This window comes from Tigriopus californicus, chromosome 7 (genome assembly GCF_007210705.1).
Source record: "Tigriopus californicus strain San Diego chromosome 7, Tcal_SD_v2.1, whole genome shotgun sequence".
Classification (NCBI taxonomy): Eukaryota; Metazoa; Arthropoda; class Copepoda; order Harpacticoida; family Harpacticidae; genus Tigriopus; species Tigriopus californicus.
This window is the reverse complement of record NC_081446.1, coordinates 12,887,758-12,909,852: the sequence shown is the minus strand read 5'-3', so window position 1 is coordinate 12,909,852 and position 22,095 is coordinate 12,887,758. Positions and strand designations below refer to the sequence as shown.

The 22,095-nt window shown below is 41.7% G+C and overlaps 1 protein-coding gene across 3 annotated transcripts in view; it reads left to right on the top strand.

The window, feature by feature from the left end:
- LOC131883724 (uncharacterized) overlaps window positions 1-22,095 on the top strand; it is a 28,012-nt gene that overhangs the window by 1,234 nt on the left and 4,683 nt on the right. The window contains exons 1-7 of one of the 3 annotated variants that reach the window (XM_059231255.1): window positions 18,349-18,387; window positions 20,570-20,949; window positions 21,026-21,156; window positions 21,232-21,393; window positions 21,470-21,668; window positions 21,740-21,873; window positions 21,953-22,078. In XM_059231255.1, the coding sequence (XP_059087238.1) occupies window positions 18,364-18,387; window positions 20,570-20,949; window positions 21,026-21,156; window positions 21,232-21,393; window positions 21,470-21,668; window positions 21,740-21,873; window positions 21,953-22,078 (1,156 nt within the window). In that variant the 5' untranslated portion in view covers window positions 18,349-18,363. Of the gene's footprint in view, window positions 1-18,348; window positions 18,388-20,351; window positions 20,485-20,569; window positions 20,950-21,025; window positions 21,157-21,231; window positions 21,394-21,469; window positions 21,669-21,739; window positions 21,874-21,952; window positions 22,079-22,095 lie in introns of those variants that run through there. The other 2 variants (XM_059231257.1, XM_059231256.1) reach the window with 2 other exon arrangements.

The window sequence follows — 22,095 nt, the reverse complement described above, 5'->3', positions numbered from 1 at the left end:
AATTTAATATGACAGTTTGGACGACATTCCCGGGGACCATTTTCACACATTGCTGGTCATTGATGCCAGTCATAAGGACCCTCCTCGTTCGTACAATCGAATCAAATGACGCCTTTGAAGCGAAACCGAGATTGAAATACTCGAGTCCGAGTCGATAACGACATTGAAAGCGAAGTTTCTTCTCATTACAAGGGCATGTTTTTGACTGGCAAGGCCGAAAAAATATAATCATGGTTCATATCGCATAATGGTACATCACGAAATAACTCATGTATTTGTGAGTGACATTCCTCCCTGGAGAAGAAATCTTCATCACTTATCGTCCGAAGTTAGTGGATTATCCAATTACGCAACTGAAGTTTCCTAACTTCGGTCGACTCTTAATCGGCTGAGAAAGTCTGACCATAATGTTCCATTCAAAGGAAACCATCGGTGGGCTTCTATGTTCAAACCGATTAATGATGAAGTTAATGTGTTCCACCATGTAGAACGGGTCCCATTGAGGGTAATAGAAGAAGTGCGGACTACATTCACCATCTCGTTGTACATGTGCATAAGTATGAACGGCTTGGTCTTCCGGTCTCTTCTAAGTGAGGCCTCTTAAAGTCTGATCCATCTTGCGAGAGCTCGGAAGGACAAAAGGGACCCTTGGGACACAGCCGACAGATTCACCAGCTACAAATCAGGGAAGACAAGCGTCATTTCCACCTCATTCTTCCAAACATTCAGTTCCTGAGCGTGTTGATCCCAGATACGAAAAGAGGGACAAAATGGCCCATTTTCCAAAATCTGCATTGGTCACTACCAACAATTGGTCTGAGTCGAATTGACCGCAACCCTGAACCCCCAACTCTCTGACACCCGTCCATAGAGAGCAGTTACAAGTGGTCCCCCCAATCTGGCCCCTTTTTATGTAAGAAATTGTGCCTCATGTCCTTCACCGGGGGAATAATCAATCCCACTTGGCGACATTCAAAACGAGTCCAACAGAAAGTTGAAAGTGGCTGTTGTTATCCTTACTCTATATTTGACTCTTGCTGAACGTGATGCCAACCATCATTAGAAATGTCCATTCCAGACGTCCAGGTTAGAGGTTATCTATCATTTGAGGTTTTGATGGTGAGCCACAACAACAACAATAACAACAAAACAATTGGGATTCTATTCACGGACACACAGAACTGTTGACTGACTGCTCGGCGGTCTCGACGAGGGGTTTGAGGGGTGAGAACCGCTCCCACATCATCATAAACAGACACCCAAAACAATTGGGCAAGATAACCACAATTATGTCTACCTGGCAATTTAGATTCTTTTTGGCTTTCCTCTGGACAAGGCAGAGAACTCTTTTTGTACTAATTCGTGATCGTGGAGTTTCTTCATCCATGAAAAGTCAGCCCAATCTTCTGACTCACCCAGATATTTTTAAAGTAATTCAAGAGCTTCCACTTGAAGATATGCGTATGCATTTAACCTTTTTAACACTGACTCATTCTCCACGTTTCTGAGATACAATATGTTTTTTGATGTGACAATTTCTCCTAAATAAGAGCGCTCGTCTTAATTTTCCAAATTAGTTTGAGGACTTCATTATGAGTGTTTTTCGGTTTGCTTTTAAAAATGGGCTCTACCCACGGATCCAAAGTGACATCTAAATAACCTGGATAAGAGTGACAAATGTGGTTCTGTCTGTTGAAAACGAGCAACGATATTTATACTACTCTATGCATTTTAACACCGTAAATCTCCTGTTTCAAAGAAATGGCCTCAATAAGAAGTAGCGATCTATCCAGAGCTTCTCAAGAAACAGTACCAAATTTACCAACCTGTTTTGGTCCATTGAAATGACAATCTCATAACTCGAGAATTGCTCATATTTTTCTTTTCCTACCGATGTGTCCACGTCTCAAGGAGTGTACTTCACAATTACTTTATGGAAATAGTTCAGATGTTGCGGTTGTCTAAAGCGAAAAGAATCAAAACTATGGTTTCCCAACATATCTTACAAATCCTATCTCGCATTTATTTAGGCTTAAGGGACTGGTAGCAATTACAAATTGACAAAATGGATTGCACTGATTCGATTTTCTTTTATCTCAACTAAAATGGGTGCCATTTCAATTGGTTATTTCAACTGCATTCATGTATCATAGGTTATACTATCAGTATGTAAATCAAGTAATTGCATTTAGCATTCCTGCTTCAGCTAATGCTATACGTCAATGTACATAATCATGGACATGTCAGATCACCCTAAGAACACGGTAACTCGAATCATTCATAAGGGTTAAGCACCGTAGTATTACCATATAATGCGTACATTCCGCCGTAATGACCTTTCTTGAGTTGATTAGTATCCAGCCCAACCAATCTACGACATGAGATTTGTTCCATGCTCCATGTTCCCATCTCAACCTATTACGATCTTATCGTATGGTCTCATTTCCTGACCACGGCCTTCGTGTCTTCTCAGCCTTATGCAAATATATGGGATTGGGACAACAATGCTTGAGTTTCTGGTCCTGTTTATCCCATTGAAAATGATGCATGCATTACTATTGATTTATTCAAAGAAACTTGGTCCTCTCTGGAGCAGGTCTCATGTTTGTATCTCTGTATTTTGTACCCATACAAGAGCAATGACCTGGATGGCGAATGCTAGTGGATATTCGTCAACTGAAGGAAGCCTCAGTGGAAATTAGCCCTCCAGGGATATCGAGGGCAAATCTTTCGGACTGTTTCTAATTTGTTCATTGATGAGGGAGCAATAAATTCCGCTTTTGGGGGAGTTACTTCACGAGCCGATGGGTTTGGGCCGAATGGGCCGCCTCCCTGGGCTTGAAGTAAATTGTAAGTCTTGAAATACACATTTATCTTCATGACCATGATGTCGGAGGAAAAGTTGCATTGCCACGAACATCCATCCTGGAGATGAACCCAAACGTTTTCGCCCTTTAGCCCAATATAGAACGAGTCAATTCTACTGAAAGCCTGGATTGAGAGGTCCAATGACTTGGTCTTTTTTATGCGGACGTACTTTCAAGTGGAGAGAGTCTCGGTTCTTCTCTGTGTGTGTCAGTCGTCAGCTGGCACAAAAGTTGCTTCGGGAAATTTGTCAAATGCACACAATAATAAAGACGGATTACCAATCCCTGGATCTCGCTGAAAATACGCATCAATCAGAGCCAGAGAAGACTGGCAACCTCCATGAAGGATTGCCAACCCCAAACAGCCTTGGGAAGGCATTGTCATTCATGCCCAAAGCGAGCCAATCATAAATTAAATCCAATATTCCCTTAAAAACGTAATGAAGCACCCCCGATCCCCTGACTCTACACTCTACCCTACCCTTCGTTGCCAATTGAAAGACGCTTCAGGGCAACAGGTTCACTTTACTCAAAGAGTTCAAAGAGACGAAGGAGGCAATGAGAAGGTACGTACGTAGGTTGGGGCGAAGAAGAGGAGGAGGAGGAGGAGGTATTTGCCCAGGAGATGATGTGTTTTCCCTCCAGACTTGTTTCAGTTCATCCCGACCAGACTGAAGAGCATTCATCTCTGTGGGGGTCCTTCGCGTCTGTCTCACGGACCAACTTCCAAGCTTTTGTGCTCAAGATCACCAGCTATCAGCACGGCTGCTCATCTCATCCCTTCAGTCAAAGGGTAGAAGATCGCCTCTTTTTTGCTGATCTCACAAGTTATGAGCTATAGCAATGAATTTATTGTGGACAGGGTCAAGATCAAATCTGAGGGGGAGAACTCGATCAGGGAAGCGAGCGCACATCAACATTAAGGTTTATTGCTTGGCATTAAGTCAGGAAAAGATGTAATAACTGGCCATAGCTTCAAAAAAAGGAGCTCAATCTCTCTCACGACTTTGTCGTTAACGTCGAGTTAATTCCCTCGAGGGGTCCCTGATGCCATTGATTGGCTCAACAAGGACCCACGGCTGGCAAAGGCCGATTCAAAGCAGATGCACGCATCAGATCAGGAGGGCTCGAGGGCCCTCAGGATGGTCGACTTGGTGCTGTTCCAAGGAGGCACAGCGAACAGAGGTCCGTCCATTCCTTATTCTGGTCAAAAGAGCCACTCGGCTTACCTTCCTCGGGAGGAGACACGATTGTCGCATTGACCACAACTTATCGTGAGTAAGAGGGCATCAAATACCTTGAAACCTCAGTACTACGTATATAAGTTGGGGAAAGACTGGCCAGACTATTGGGGACTTGTTCTGGCTGCCATCAAACCTGATGCAGATGGATCGTATGTAGAGCTTGGAGCGGAATTTGTTCCCAAACGAACGATCACGCAGGGAATAATGATGACGACCTTTTTGAGAACTGGAGGCCTTTTCTTGCTTTCCGTCATACGATCATATGATTAGAGTAATTATATTTGGATCAATTCGAAATTGGGGATGAAACTCTTTTGTGAGCGAGCATACACATTGGGAAAAAAAATCAAGAATTGGCCTGTTTGATCTGAAGTGCCAAGACAAGAATCAAATTCCAACCTGTTGATTCTTAGTAATGAAGTTTAGAAGGAACACCATTCATGAATTCTACTCGTTCTTTTTAACTAAGGCTTCTAGCCTACAAAATGAAATAAAAATCGGTCGTGCTATTCCGTCGTTTTCAGTTGGGAGGTTACAAAATGTGTTCGTTCCTACGGGGCCTTCGGGTTTGAACAGCAACTGGGAACAAAGCTTTGACCTCTTGGAAAACACAGGGAGTGTTTAGTCAGCTTCTTAGCCACAAACCTACAATGGGTTTTCTATTTGGAGTGAGGGAGGATTAAGTTAATGTGATGTAATTTGTGGTTGGAGCTTAACGGCATACCCTAAAACTCTTCACCCACGAGCATGAATTGGACCAATAGCCCTTGAAAGACGAATATTACATGTTGATAGACTCAAACAAATATCAAGAATATTTTTCTGGTGCAAATGTATTTCCCACAGGGAGCCCTTATTTATTGCAGGATTCTTAATCAAAAAAATCATTTTTTGATGCTCATGTACAAAATAGTTCGTACGAAATTGAGGAAATTTTGAATTTCTAAAAGGCTCTTCCGTTGACCTTGACAATATTTGCAAACGTCGTTTTGTGCACTAATCCATTTACTGATGGATTTTTAAGAGCAATACATGATTACGTATATCTTCATCTGACCAATAGAGAGTTTCAACCTCACTCTTTGTTTTGAATTTCGAAACGTGAGTCATAAATGGATCACTCGGACCAACAAGTCTGGTTCCATTGCGGATGAATATTTGAACTACCTTTCCTGTCCTTTGCATTTAGGGTAATTCAATTCCTATCTGCGTTCCAATCTCGTCAGCCAGGGGATTTCAATCAGAATGGAAGCTCTTTTCCAAAAGGAATGAATCAATGGGTGGCCCAATCTAGCTTTGGAAACCTCTTTCCATCGCGTTCCAAGATCAAAATAGTCGTTTCCATCCAACTGAATAACAGAGTTCAACTATTTCAATTCTGCTTATGGCAGCTTGGATAAACGACAACTCTTCCCTAGTGAATCAGATGTGACTACTTTCAATCACGAAAAAGGCTAAGGTCCGGGGCGGATTACTGGGACTTTTAAATGAGGCCAAATTCGATTAAATCCAACGCAGGCTCTTCCATTCCGGAGCTTTATTTGTCTTGGACCAATCAAGACGGAACGGTCAGTTTTCTAATTTAGCTCTACATTTCCTTATCCAAGTTTTTTAGATGTTCCTAGTTTTCATTTACAGAGAAAGATGGCCTCCAAGGTTCACTCACTTGGTTTCAAAAGTAGTCAACCATTTATCCGAATTGGCCGGTTTGTCCCCTCTTTTGGAGGCATACTTAGCTGTTTCACCTGCTTGGTGTGGAATGTCAGCTTCCGAGAAGAAGATACCATAACCTGCCTACCTCATTACAAGGCACGTTTATGTCTTTTTCAAGGGCCCAAGAGTTCTATTTCCAGCCCAATTCCCGCCCAAAGACACTTAAATGACGGTGATGGAATGTGTGCGGGTGTTTGGATGCTGGTATGGTTGGAACAAAGGCTGGACTGGAATTAATTTAGAAAAGAGAACTTCATCCTCCTCCTTCACCTCTTTGTGTGAGCTCCATCCAACCACTTCCGAAACTCTCCTGGGAAAAGCTTTTCCTGAAGCAATAGGACCCAGCCTAATGATAGAAACATTTAGAGCAATTTCATTAAAATGAATTACCAAGTTAGTAAATAAAAGCTTGAGTGACACAGTTCAAAAGGAGATTCATATTTGAGGATGAACGGAAAGGATCACCGATATTTTCGAGACAATTGTGCTTCTTCCAAATATTTGCAATTTTGGCAACGTGAGTCAAAACCGAGAAAAATGTGTTTTAACAATTCCGCCAGATCTTGCCACTTCCTGCCACTGCTTGCAGTTTTCTGCCATCAAGAGGTAGAAATGGTGAAAAGTGGCAAGAAAATGACAAATATTTTGCAACATTTGTTTACCAATTCTCAGGGTGCTTTCAAGTAATGTCTAGCCCTCACGTGTTGCCTTTTTGGAATTTGAATTGATATGCGAGACGAAATCTAATTCTAAATCTCTCTCTTGCCTGATATTGATCGAAGTTAGCCGCCTCAATCTATTGGGGTCGGAGTTGCCATAAAGCCATAACATTTCAGGGCTAAACTCGTTGTCGGTATTTGAGAAGCTACATATATCTAGGTAAAACTAGTTGCCTATTGATTTTGGTTAGTACCAACAGGTTTCTGATTATAGTTTTACTTTTATTGAACAAAAAGATGTCTGTATTTAAAACTCAGGCAACTCATCTCAATATCAATTAACGTTCAACCAGTTCCTAAATGAACCAGGCTTCTATGCGAGCTGAAGGAATCCAACCATCAGTTTCTTTCGACCTTTTCAAAAGCACTTGTGTCCCTCCTCTTACGCCATTGAACATTTCTGTCGCTGTTTGCCAAAGTCTGCCACTTTGTGCAGTTTTCTGCCATCAAGTGGCAAAAACGGCGAAAGGTGGCAAAAAGTAGCAGAAAGTAATGGCATAGATTATTTCAATATCGATTTTTAGCAACGTTGCTTACGTTGGCTTCCCATTTCTTTGTAATTAATCCTTTCCAGTTAGATAATGAATCATTACATCTTAGAACCCTTTCTCTCAAGTTTTGAAACAACGTACAAGTGTTACATGGAAATATTATGAATGATCATGGTGGGAGATAATAGAATCCTATCGAATCCACTTTCCCATTCAAAAAGTTCTTAATCTTTCACGAGACTAAGTCAAACTGGCGTTTAGAGCTCATTTCCTTTCAATTTCGGGATTTCTTCGTTGAAAGAGATCATTTTTTTTTCTACCATGTTAATCTCCAAAACAACTGTTGTTGCTCCATTCATCACTTTTATGGGGCATTTTGAAGTTGTGCCTCGATTTCAAAAGCGAGCTACCGTACTCAAATTTGATTTCAAGTTCCCATCTTGAAACCATTAAGAAAAAGGAACCAAAGGGTCGAGCGGTCTTCATTAGTTTAGCACCAATTCGAAATAAGCAAATCGTAGTAAACACTAAGCCAGAAATACATTCATCAATGTATCTAGGGAGGTACGTTAATGCTAAAGGACCTGTAAACAGGATTTGAGAAGTGGAACAGAACCTAGCTTTGTCATCAGAAGTCCCCTCCATGTGTGTGACAAGCTCGGCTCTGGTCTCAATAATGCAAAGCCAACGATGCTTTTCCGTGTCTCTTTTGGCGCCCGAGACGGACTTCCTGGTGGTTTTTGATGGGGAACAAAACTATTGATAGAGGGGAAATGCAGAAAATCCTCGTCGCTAGCGGTTCCTTTGACAGACCTTCGTATATTTAGTATACGTGTGGTGCCAGTATCACTAGCCATTCCACCATGTAGGACAAGGAGCAGAGAGAGAGAGAGAGAGGGCCTTGAATCAAGTGGGGAAAAAGCAACTCTGTTCAATGGGTCATTTTGGGCTTGAGTGCGCAAGCAAGGACCAGAAACCCCACGGACCAATCTGAGAGAGACCATTAACCATTCACATTGGAGTGAAGTAGTACTAAGTACCCAAAGTCATCCACGATTTACGTACAGAATGGCTCCATAGTGTGGGACTGAAACATTAAAAAAAAATGTAGTCTGCAGAAGCAAGGATGAAAAGTTAGAATAGAAATACCGAGGCCGTTTCTGATGTTGGTCGTTAGTTTGCGGAGCAAATGGCAATTGAGGATGTCGTTCCAGAACATACTCGAGATGGTTGAAATCATCACTTCTTAGGACAAAAAATGATCGCAGGCAGTTTAAGGCTCCATCTGGAGCATATAAGCATCGGCGTGCCCGTATATAATAGTTTGGTAAGTGGCAATCCTCGGGGAGAGTGGGGACTGAAATGCTGGAACCCAAATTGCATCTTCAGCTTGGGACCAGGTTTCAGTGCCAAAGTGAGGCACATAACTTGGCACCATTCACCTGAGAGAAATGAGCAGACATTCCAGGGAGGCGTTGTTCCACTTCGTCTTGAGCCAAATGAAGCAAATCATTGAGAAAATGACCAAGAAGAGCTGGCGTTGTAGTAATTCATTGAGCTCGTAATGCCCTTGAGACACCCCAGATCGAGTTCCGCATCAAAATTTGTCGACGTCTCGACGACGTGCTGAAGAAACCTGTCTCAACTCGTGTATGTTACATACACTTTAAGACGTTCATATGAGGGTCAGGTGAGCGATTTGGCTTAACCTTGGACCATTTTTTTGCCAATATAGCTCACTTATCAGCCTCCTTAACGAGCCTTGGTGGAGGTATGTTGAGCAAATTAGGCGTTACTATCCGAGGCTCATGTCCAATGAAGAAGATAGTCAGCAATAAATCCCGCAAATCGACAAGGCCTCAACTTGCTGGACTTCCAGTCTCGAGGATTAAAACTGATCTTCATCTTCCCTTGTGGAATGAGCCTTGATCCCCGATCTCTGACCCAGAATTGACCTCGAACGAAAAGACCAGTCAAGGATGACCAAAGCATCCAGCCATAAAGGCCTGTATTACCAAAAAAACACGGAAAACCTCCTAATCATTCGCAATTTCGAGTCCAATGATGCATCATAAAACGGACTTTGTTGCCATTTTCTCTCGCTTTTTTATTTCTTTGTGTATAACGAATATGTGGATGCCAATTGTTGAAAGGGACAGTTGGACAGTTTCGATTTATCAAAATGTGCTACCTTCCTCTTCAGAATCATTAGTCAGCATCTTAAAGACATAAGAAGCATTTCTTGCTTGAAACGAGAGAATCCCCAAAATGAACCGAATGAAACTGCCAACTTGTACAGGAAACTAATTACTGTACCTCCATTTTGTTGGTAGCAATGATAACATTGATAGGAGGCGTTCGCCATTGACATCAGCTCAAAGATATCTATTCACCTTGGGGTTGGTATAGCATGTTCATGAAAATTTGACAAGACCCCAAGCTAGTTTGAGTGGCGTCCTAAAACTAGTTCCAAGCTGTCGCATCACTGCCTTCTGTCATGTTCCAAATGAAGCTGAGGAGGCTTGAATGAGCCAGAAAAGTTCCGGGTCCAATAAGTGGCAGTTTTGAAGTATTGGAACCTGACTCGACAAGCTCGAGGATTGAAATTGGCTTCGTGAAAGCCCGAGAAGGAAAAAAAACTGACATTGATCCTCAACGATGAGAACACAAAATTTAAAAACGCAACCAACAATTTCAGCGGGCGGCATAATAATATCTTGCACCTTCAAAAAGGATGCCAGTCATGGTTGATACAAACACCGAACCATTTGCCTCAATTATAAGAGATTGTAAAAAATGGCGCAGAACCATTGATATCCTTGTGATAGAATTTAGCGCTAAATGGTGAATTCATAAAAGTCACAGATAGAGAAAAGAGCCCGTAGGAGAAATCCAAATATTTACTTTGAAACGCACGAGTTGACATAAGACGTTTTGACGGTCGTTTCAAAAAGGGAGCAAAAAGATCAGATTGCCCCTCATTCAAGCCCTCTCAACTCACAACCCGTTTCCATACCGTATGTTGAGCAATATTGATATGATTTCTATTGGTATTTTTCAGGTAAGATTCATTAGCCAGACTTCGCCGAAGCCTAACCAAGCGTGAGTGAGTTCATCAAACCGGAAGATGCGTATCACAAATCACGATCCTGAATGAAGTAAATGAAGTTTGGCGCACTCATTATCACGCGAGACGGGTACACATTACCAGAATAACAACATGTGCTAATGAATGCTCGGAAAAGCCTGAAGGCAAAAAGCACTCACTCTCTCACACAAACAAAAGTGTGCATGCACAGAGTGGCTCTGAAACTTTGCAACCATTACAACATTACATAAGTGGACGTTGGCTGTCGTCGAGGCCCTCTCTGAGCAGAGTGTGAATCAAGACAGTCGATTGCGAGTCTCTTTGGTACGGTATTCTATCACACTAATCATTAAAGCGAGACGGAGGCCAACGCCCCGAACGAGAATTGACATCGTGCCTTATATTTATGGAGCTCATTGTGCCCCTTTTCTGCCAAGAAAAGCGGAAGAGCGGAAAAGCGGAGTGCAAAACGGCGTGAAAACGGGGTCAAATGAGATCAAACGGCCAGATCTGGAGATCTGGAGATCTTCCTTACAAATAGCCTCGTTGTCGACAACGAAATGATCTGGACTTCCTGGATAGAGAACATGTGTTTCGATAAGACAAAGAATGCGAATGGCAAAGGGAGCAATACTGGCCTTGTTACAGGCTATTCTTGGGGATTCGGAACCACCGAGAGTTGCATGATGACGTTGTTGTGTGTTGTGGTAGTTGGGTAGCTGTGGTTGTAAAACTAATTCCAATTCAAAATCTAGTGGTTCGCTCCATTCCTTACATTAGATTTCTTCTCCTTATTGCTGGCGCCACGAGGAAAGGCCTTTGCGAGGCCTTAATTGGCTCAGCTTTGGAACTTAAGTCAGCTTTAACAAAATGGAACAACCATACAAAAGGAACATTGTTCGTGCCTGCTCAGAGGTCTTGATTAAAATTGCACATCTCTGTCTTTGGACTCGGGTTCACTGCGTGTATACGTATGTACGATGAAAAAGAATTCAGTTTTGGCGAAGAATAATGGGAAAACAAACAAGTGGCTCTCAGTTCGTCCTTGGGAGCTTTAATAACGCCCTAAATTCCACCCTCGTTGAACATTTAGTAGCCACTCTACCGATATCCAATGAAGTGAAGTGGCTCCACTCAAGCAAATCCTGGGCAATTTGACAATTGAAAGCTCGACTTTACCACCCGTACCTACATCCCACTTTTATAGCCAGATGGTTGCTATTTGTACATAAAGCAGACTAATTCATCTGGGAAGCAGTCAATCAAATTGATACAGACAGCTAATTCCGACTACGCACGCAACAAGTACTGAAGACCACTCTATTTGCACGGTTCAGATGATTTAATCTTTCATCAGAATCGAGAGGAGAATCTTCATTTTCTGCGCACCCTTCAAATTAATTGCCATTATTCAAGTAATCTTATCTCGACGTGAATAAAAGAGAACTGATTTGAGAGGACCAAAAATGACCAAGACACGGAAACATTGATATGAAAGGGTCTAAATAATTCAAATGCTTTTGACAACAGAGGGCGCTCTGGGATTGATTGGTTGCTAATTTCCTTTTAAAGAGAATAATCTTTTCGTTTATCAATATCAAAAGAGAATTATTCTGTGTTCTCAAGGAGTGAAAATGTTGCCGCTTATCAAGTGTCAAATTTAGCTGAGAATGACGGAATACGTATTTCTATGTCAATTCCCTCACGTCCGCATTGCAAGACGGGTTTTGAATAATTTATCACATTGCTCAAAAGAGTAGCCTCGACTCTGAAGGTATTGAGAGTTGAAGGAAAACTTGACAAATGCCAACTAAAATATGCAATAAGTGATGTGAATGGAAAGGTTCATGAGGCTTTCTGGAGTGATGTCAAAGCTAAAGGTACGAATATCAAACGCTACACACACAGATCGAGCATGAAAAAGATGAGGATCTAACGCAAGTGACGGGGCTGCTTGCTTCATAATGAGACATCTAGCGCCAAAAAGAGAACGCACAACATTAACAAAACCTCTGCTAACATGCTTGTTATCGTGTCCTTGTAAAGAAAGAAAATTAACAACGTTTTTGGTTAATTTAAGTTTAAACTTATTTCTTTATTAGTAACCATAAGATGACATAAAACAGATGATTTTTGGACTGTTTGTCAGTGCTCAATTAAAATCACCTTTAATTAACAACATTACATATTCTTGTCTTGAATTATACAAAAAGAGAAAAATGCGTTTTAGTCCCAAATTTCTTGATTTCCCCAAGAACATTTACTTTGACAATGTCCTCCATTGAAACTGATATATAATTAATGGCAAGTTTTACCTTTCGTTGAGAACTTGGTAGCAGTTCCTTGTATTGATGATACTAGTAAGACAATCAAATCGTTTGATTTGACTTATAGTAGGATTGCAGGACCTTTCAAAGCATAAACTAAAATCTAAGAAAAATTGCTAGAGGTCTGTACCACAATATCAATTTTGCATTAATTCAATGAAAGGCATGATAAAAATACTGTTTTTGACCGCTAAAATTTCGAAAGTACTTAAATAACATGTCAAATAACAACCTGTTTTAAACCATTTTGATAACTTATTTCGACGTTTTCACAACTTATCATGGCCAACATTCCCAAACCAAATCAAACTATTTTGGATAAAAATCAGAACTTATTCTTCCGACCCTCAATAACCAAAAAGTGTGCAGGCAGATAATTAGATGTGGCTCATTTGGGCACTGCAGTTTCGGCTAGCCGGCTACGCCATGTTGACTCATAAATGAACAAACTTTATTTCTATGACTTGATTCTTTTTAGTCGTATTATATGTATAAAGATTTGAGTAAAAAAAATCACTTTTCAAGCAGTTATCGTTCAGGCTAGGAAAACGTGGTCTACGTGGTTGGTAGTTAGAGGTTGTGTAATTTTTATCAAGCACTCCCTAGGAAAGGGGATGACGTCATCACACTTTTTGAGGAGGTCATTAAAACTTTTCGTTTTTTGTTAAGGGATTGAATAACAGTTCCAGGGGATTTGTTATTCAAGAGAACTGTAAAACTAACAATGCATTTTAATGAAAGTCATATGTCTCAAAGATTGATAAAAATACTAACAATTTTAACAACCTGAGAAAATGTTTTTTGTCAGTTTCCTTAATCTGTATTTTTGTTTTTATTGTTTTGAAAATTGAGCCAGCGACCTCCTATAAAATGGTGATCACTGATCGGTGNACTGATATGTAATTAATGGCAAGTTTTACCTTTCGTTGAGAACTTGGTAGTAGTTCCTTGTATTGATGATACTAGTTAGACAATCAAATCGTTTGTTTTCACAACTTATCATGGCCAACATTCCCAAACTAAATCATACTATTTTGGATAAAAATCAGAACTTATTCTTCCGACCCTCAATAACCAAAAAGTGTGCAGGCAGATAATTAGATGTGGCTCACTTGGGCAGTGCAGCTTCGGCTAGCCGGCTTCGCCATGTTGACCTATAAATGAACAAACTTTATTTCTATGACTTGATTCTTTTTGGGCGTATTAAATGTATAAAGATTTGAGTGAAAAATAAAAATCACTTTTCAAGCAGTTATCCTTCAGGCTAGGAAAACGTGGTCTACGTGGTTGGTAGTTAGAGGTTGTGTAATTTTTATCAAGCACTCCCTAGGAAAAGGGATGACGTCATCACACTTTTTGAGGAGGTTATTAAAACTTTTCGTTTTTTGTTAAGGGATTGAATAACAGTTCTAGGTGATTTTTTATTCAAGAGAACTGTAAAACTAACAATGCATTTTAATGAAAGCCATATGTCTCAAAGATTGATAAAAATATTAACAATTTTTTTTTTAACCTGAGAAAAGGTATTTTGTCAGTTTCCTTAATCTGTATTTTTGTTTTTATTGTTCTGAAAATTGAGCCAGTGACCTCCTAAAAAATGGTGATCACTGATCGGTGCTTAAAGGGTCTAAATTGGGTCCTGTAACCCCAAAATTAGCCCCAAAAGTGTAAGTCACCTCCCAAAAAATTGTCATGACGTCGTCTCTATTTCCTTCTTCAATGTCCACAGTGAAATACACCACTTGTATTAGAGCTACAATAATTGGGTCTTCTTTACATTAACATGTTGATGCTCCTACTTGACATTTCTAAATAAAATGATGTGACCTCAACGTACCTCCCTAAAATCAGTGTACCTGGCACTTCAAGTGTTTATTCCTTGACAGCGAGGTAAACCACTCATCGGCTTATTACAAAGTTCCGGCATCTCTCTATCGTCAACCCCAAGGGCGATGTTTACCAAGGATTAAAAGGATTTTTTTTCTTCTCTTCCAATCACACCATTCCGGAATCAATCTTGATCGAGACGGCGCGTAACCGATAAGTTTGTGACTTGTGATTCCCAGCTAAGCTTTTGTCTTACTTTCTGATAGATTGATTTTGGTACGTGGCAGAGAAGTCTGGATCGAAATCCACTGTGTTCCCTTAAAGTACTTCTTCATTAACAGATGGTGCACTAGCATATGGAACCCAGACATGAGTAGACACATAAGCCGGAAAATGTCACTTTCATGGCAATAATTCTTATTTTCGACAGACTCTTCTCGCCAGCTCATTGCGTTAGAGGCCCAAGGGCGTAAGGATTCTCGCAGTCTATAAATGATTGTAGGAGTTTAGCGACCATTTTTCGAAGGATTGCCCAAAATAGCCCAATGACCTCCCGGAAGAAGCCAAACCTCGATATTTGTGATTCGAGTCAATCACGTGGATTTGGTTGGGCAGATTCCAATTAATTCGTCACTCAGATGCTTGGTAGGGGTTTTTGGAGGCCAGTCTTTGAATGGAACCTCATCCTCACAAAGCCACGATTCCACAAAATGAATGGTTCGATGCGTTTCTCATGTCAGAGACAAGTGAGTTTGGGTCCAAAGTCTGGCTATAATGAAAGAAAAGAAACAGATTTCCTCTCGGAAAAGAGCACTCATTTCTAGGACATTAGACACTGTAGTTTTGGTTATTTTACTTACGTTGGTAAATATGACACAAATGGAGGTCACTAGCCATGTATTTGTTCAACTTATCAAGTTTTCAGCATTAATTGTGGTCCTGAGCAATCATGTCCTCCCGTAATATTCTTGTTCAACTCCTCGAAAAGACCATTTGATGTTCTCAAAAAAGCCTCGCACAAAGATGGCCAAAAAGTTTTGTGATAAAGTGAGGTTTTTGCAGCCTTAGAAAGTAATTGTGTCATTTGCATGCCCTCCTTTTTCCTTTTCGAGGAGGAATAGAGGAAACAAGTGAGAAAGATCTTCAAATGGGGACGAGATTTGTATGCCCAACCCGCAAGATTTGCATTACTCCACTGTCTACGTAAAAGAATTACTATATATCCACGAGTCATTTGGCGTAAAACGCTCTTTAAACAAAGCTCTTCGTTGCTCACCGGAGAAATCGCTCCGAGGTTGGTTTGTAGAGGAGTGTTTAATACAAGTTCATTTGCCTTATACTAGATACGTTCCTACATATCAGGCCTAGGATCTAGTAGTGCGAGCAAAATTCAATGCCATAAAATACCATGCAACTATCCATAGCAACATTGAAGTACTGTATGTACATACGGAGCGTCGATGAGCATTATCATTCATACCGCACAAGTGAGCCATTTCAGGAGCTCTCTGTGAATGAATTGAATACAAGTCTATCTACGCCACACGCGTTGAAGCGTGTCTCGGAATGTGAAGCTACTACATAGAGAGTACATACACCACTGGTACGTCCACAGCTAAGGCTAAAGCTGACACATAAAAGTATTTTTCGGGGGAAAATTGTGCATGCCACTACTACTCATGCATGACTGAGAAAAAAGAGCCTGCGCATTCCGTGAAGCTTGAACAATGGCTCCTGTGGTACAACCAATTCCCAACCAGCCCTTCCAAATATCATAAAAACCCTCATGCATGTGATCTGCATCGCCGCCAACAGACCCGTCACAAAGGTCAAGTTCAACCCGGTAGCCTAAAAAAAATCAGTCACACTTGCGGCGATTCCATAAATAGTGATTGGTCCTTTACCTCTTTTGGCGAGGTGGTTTGAATGGTTTCTTCGCCCAATTTTTGGTTTCGAGGATCAAGTCGCCCAAGATCATTAGAAAAGTTCTTCACCACTTTCCTGTAAATGACACTATCGAACAAACTTCAATTGTCCAAAGCTCAGAATCGCTTTAGGGACGAAAGAGTGAAAGGAGACTGGCAAACGCAGCTTGAAAGAGTTTGATAACGCATGTTCTACTGTAAGTGAAAACAGTTTCTGTCGTAACCAGGAGGAAAGCTCCCTCAAAGATGAGTTTTCGGCTAAAATGTTCGAGATATTGAAATTGAGTTTGGCTTGAGAGTTGACTTTAAAGTCAGATTGAGCTTGCCGACGATATGTTCCAAGAATATGCTTGTCATTGTGTATTGTAAACTTGACGATAGCCTTTGCCATTCAAGGCTCTGCCAGTTTGTTTGCATATGAATTGCCACATTATTCAGTTAGCTCAGGCCTCTCTTTCTCACTTGGCCACATTAATCACATGAGCAGCCAAAACAACTTGGAACAAGATCATGCTTGGGTGCGTTCCATTCAGCAAGCTAAACCAATCCAACCAGTTTGAGGTTTCGTTTTCGTTGGCTTCCAAGTTTTGGGCCAATCTTTGAAGGCCAAGCCATCCTGATCGGTTCCCATATCTAGAATATCTCTCCTCTGACGACGGTCCGAGACCAATGACCTTAGGTATACTGTACCCAAGTGTCTTCATGGATCATGAAGAATACACCCTGAAAGGTGATATGATCTGGTTAACATAAAGGTTTATGCTTGAGAAGGATGAAGATCTATGGCTTTTCATGGAAGCTCTCCCCAGTCAAGGGACCCAAACGGATGAGAGAATGGGTCTTCATGTTCCATTTTGGACGGTGGAGATTACTTTTGCTGGTGGGTTCAGTTTCATACCACAAGATCCATTGCAAACTTTCTGGATTCTTTTGGGGTTGACTTACTCAAAGGCCAAATTTGACGGAGTCTTGAGGTAAACAGCCATTACTGAAAATCACGAGAATGTGTGGCTGTACGAAATGCTAAACAGGTTTCAACACTTCAACTACAACCAACAACCGACCCAATTTTGGTTAGGTTAAGGATGTGAGTTTAGAATTACAAGAGATTCTAAAGCTCCCAAGATGTATGTCCATAGAATCCTTTGTAATACAAGGCCTAGTCTCCAGAGAAAGAACATTTCAGTTTCAGATTAGATTAGTAGACCCTTGGGTGCTGGGAAGTACGACAACGAGGGTCATGCAAGCGTAATAAACCCTCCCGGCTCGAGATTTAAAGCGAACACTAAGATGAAGGAGGACACTCTTTAAATGGGCCCACAGATGAACAAAAACTAGATCGAACAGTCAAGTAATATCTTCAACTATAAGGTCAGCTCATGTCGCTCAAAACGCAGTGGACGTACTAGATCAAACTAAGACCATTCATAACGGCAATCTTAATATATTCTGACCAATTCCAGTGGAATGATAAGTGTTCTATAAATGGGGAAGTCTATGAGACTCCAGTCAACCAGATCGATAAGCCAGGAAAGAAGGAAGAGGAGGAAGAAAAGGAATCCTGACGATGTCAAAGCCAAGATGGCATTCAAAGAACGCTCTTTGAGGGCGATTGAAATCATTTGAATGACAATCCAAGTCGACTTAAATGACCATTTTCGTGTCTCCTGTCAAAAAACGGCATCTAGTAATCTCATCGAACAAGTGCACAATTTGGCATTCTTGAGTCTTAAGTTTGGACTTGAGGGAGCGTGAAGGTACAAGCACCCACACATATATATGTCTTCCCATTTATTCATTTCCTTTGTGTGACTCACATAAAAAACAAGTTGCATGCACTGATACCAGTTGTATTCTCGAGGTTGAGTGAAAATACTAAATGGGAGGAGACTGAAAGTAGGAAAAACTATTTTAAGCTCGATGCATTCCAATGTCAGCCAGGCTTGTTCAGATCTGGAACGATCATTCGATCGCAGTTTGGAATGATCTGGAGCCTCCTCCTCATCCGTCTCGTTATTTCGGGATGAATGTTCATCCACTCATTTGTGAAGGTGCACGATGAATATGCAAAACAGGAAATAATTCAGGTCACCATTGGGTGTTTCAATTCCACCTTTGAAGGGATTGGAAGTCATTCACGAGCAGTCAGTGATTCGCCGACCATGATAGAAGTGCAAACACTCCAGGTAAGAGCGTATTCTAATTAGCTGATTAACTGATTGATTTACCATTTCCTTACGGACGCGCACGTGGTTCCAATATCATTTCTACGAAACATATTCCGAGACGATCGTCAGTCTGGCGTGGGAAGTATGGACGACGAGGGAGAAACAAATCAATTCCAAGATCTCAAGGCCCTTTGGAAGTTTGGCAACGCGTCCAAGTTAGCCAGCAAATCGTCTTGACACCCAGATCGGTCAATTCTTGACACCCCACGTTCGAGCTAGAACCATTGAGCTGATTTCGAAATTTCTCACAAGAGACCAGTCCACATCCTCTCCAATAGGTACAAGTACTCGTGCATCCAGGAATGTGCATGATTGACAAGGTCGCGTTTTTACGATGAACGATTGGAAAATGGTTCCTTTCATGTTCTTTGCCTCCACTCAAGTGGATGCATTCATACCGATCATGCGACTAATGCCACCCTTCAGAGGTCTGTCATTAGCGATATCCCAATTGATTAGGACATTCTCGAGATTAACCCCAGGATCGGTGCGACAGTAGGTACTGGATATGATCTCCTTGAAACAGATCAACCCTGGTTAAGACCAAGATTGTTTTGCCAACCTTGGACGGTTGAACTACAGTATGTACGAATAGTAGCCTCGTTGAATATGGCTAGTTGAACTTGGAGCAGCCATAACTTAGGACTGCAAATGGATCCTTAGGCTACCAACTCTTGTAACTCCAAGCACACTTGCAGCCATTCTTGGGAATCCGAAGAAAATATCTCCCATACTTGCCCTGAAACCGCGATCCTCGCACACATCGTCAACGTCCAAAATTGCTTGAGATGGTGGCAATGGTGGTTCGTGGATATGAGGCTTGGAGTTGTTGCTCGTTGGCTCCCGATCTTGTCCAAAGAGGCAACTCACTCACCCTTCAGAACACCGCAATCCATTGAGCAAAGCTTCCTTAAGATATATCATCCTTGATGAAATGGAAGACGAATTCGTTTAGTCGCGCTCTAAGACGAATCGCAATCGCACTTCACTCCACCAAACGGAACACTTCTGACCAACAATGTGTGAGGGAGAGTGAAAGAACAGCCCTAGTTTGACTCATTGAGGTTTATGAGTAACCCCAAGGGTGTCAAGGGTGGACACCGTAGAGGTTCTTAAAATTGCGTATAGTTTGAGGTGTGGGTGGAAGCATCATCAGTGAGAGTTCAAGTTCGGCTCAAACAGTGTGATGATTATTAGCCTCCTCCGCCTCATTGTCATCATCGTCAACGTCTTCGTCGTTCTTCTCATGTTTCTGCTCATGTCGCTATGGTGATCCATTAAGAATTGGGGCCCAAATCTTGGCAATCGCTAAGCGGAACCATTTTTTGGAGGGGGCAGAAGGAAGTGGGTGGTCGTCAAAAAACGTGTGCCTCAAATTGCTTGCTCACATGAGCGGACATTGATTTTTGGGGGAAGATTGCGATCGTCATCTTGGAAGAAAACAGAATGTTAAAGATGGATAGTGAACAAAAATATGTCAACCTGACCAAATATTCTCATTCCGTAAGTGCAGAGGCTTCATTTTATCTTCTTGAGTCAAGCATCTACTAATCATAGAAAGACCTTGTGAATGGTATCAAGTTTCTGTCGGTAGCAATTACCCTATTCTTAGCAACATTTATCTCTGATTGGAATGTCCTAATGTAGGAAAAAAGAAGGCCTTTTCCGGAGACAAGAGAATGAATCGAGAGTCGCGAAGGAGGCCAAAAAAGTACCACGACCACCAAAATATGCGCTCAAGTTACGTGACATGAAGCCCCCTTCCGATTTCTGCGGATGCTTGGGGTGTTTGCAATTGGCTAGCATGGAGACCAAAAACAAAAGCCAGACTTTATGAGGATATAAAGTTGTCACATTAACCTGAGAACAAACGCATGATTAAGCAGAAAATCAATCCAGGCTCGGCTGTCCTCTTTAACAATATTTCCAGTTCAATTCAATTAGCCAAGCCATGATTTACATCCACTAGCAGCTCCCTCCTAAGTTGGCCAGAAATCGGACTCAAGTCAGGTTGGCAAAGAATGGCGAACTAACAAGTGAAGGAGTCAACGCAACGTAAAGGCTTCTTCACAAGGACATTCCGATCCCTTGAAGTGGCCAGCCCAATTGAAACAGTCATTTTGGCCTTTTCTCTTTCCAGCTACCCAAAGGGGATGAGTACTTCCTAGTGAGTGAATCCTACGAATTCGATTCCATTCAGCGTCCAGACACCAAGACTACTTTTGTCATGGATAAGGAGGACACTATAAGTGCCAACAGTGTACCGGGTTCGAGCAGCACTGCGTCCACAGAAGAGGCTCACCATAAAGGCCACGATAACCCCGGATTTGAGCACAGTCCCGGGAAGGACACACCCAGCATCACGCCCTCTCCTCCTCCGGCACATGAAGCTGTCAATTTGGAGTTGGTAGAGCTCACACCGCCCAATAAACGAATGAATGAGGTGGATGGACGGCACAAGAAGGCCGGATTACCGGACGATCATTTCATTGCCGTGAATGAACACAAGAAGGGAATCAGGTCAGGAGGGAATAATACAATTTTGATCATGCATCGGGTGGTGGCAATTCAACCTGGATTTGAAAATTCATTGTAGAGGAGAGAAGCTATATGTGACCAAAGATCAACGAGGAAATGAGAATAGTGCCACTAATCGCAAACGTTTGTGTATTGGCCTCATCCTTGCAGTGCTCCTTGGCGCTGTCATAATTGCAATTTTAGTGGGCGGTGAGTAACATTCGAGTCATTTTTGCTGGGTGGTTCATGAAAACCAACATCAACGGGTTCTTATCCCTTTTCCAGCTGGCGTGATTGATCCGTACCCTGACTCGCAAGAACTCAAAGAAAAAGATATTCCACAGAATGGACCTCGAGTTGGCGGTGTCATTGATCCAGATGCAGGAGGCGATCCTAATGACATATTCGGCAAACCAGCAGCCACTCCCCCGGCCAAACCAGACTCATGTAAACTAGAAAAAGCCCTAAGACAATTCGTGCCGACTTGTTCAGAGTCACCAATTCTTTTTCTGTCGTTTCATAGCTCCCAATGCCTTGGAAGGCGAATTGAGGCTGACCAATCTGTCATGGGACGAACAATTGGCTGACAAAGACTCGGACATGTATAAAGAACTGGTCGCCAAATTGGAACAAGAGCTCAAAGACTCTTTGGCAGGATCCAACTCAGATTTGAACATCAATATCGTGGGCCTTCAACAAGGGAGCGTTATCATACAATACAGGTAGGGCTTTAATTTAGGCATATGAGTAAATGAATAGAAATTTAATTGCCCCTTTTATGTGCTCTGTTTAGAATCAGCGCACCCAACGGAGGAGCCACCTCAGAGATTGACCCTGAGGGATTGAAGAACAAACTATCGGACATTCAGAGAGAATCGAGATTCTCTGATTTGTACGAAATCGACCCAGAATCAATCACTTTGAATTGTAAGAAAATCCACGAGGGACTTGAAGTACGCAGCTTGTATCTTTTTTTAGATGAAATTGCCACTGTTTCGGATTTCAGATTTGCAAAATGAGTGTCAAACCTTGGATTGCTCCCATGCTTGTTACTACAACTATGGCGCCAATCAGTTCGAATGTTCTTGTCCTGAGGGAATGACTCTTGGCCAAAACCAGCGGTCTTGTGAAGGTAAACTAGCGACTCAC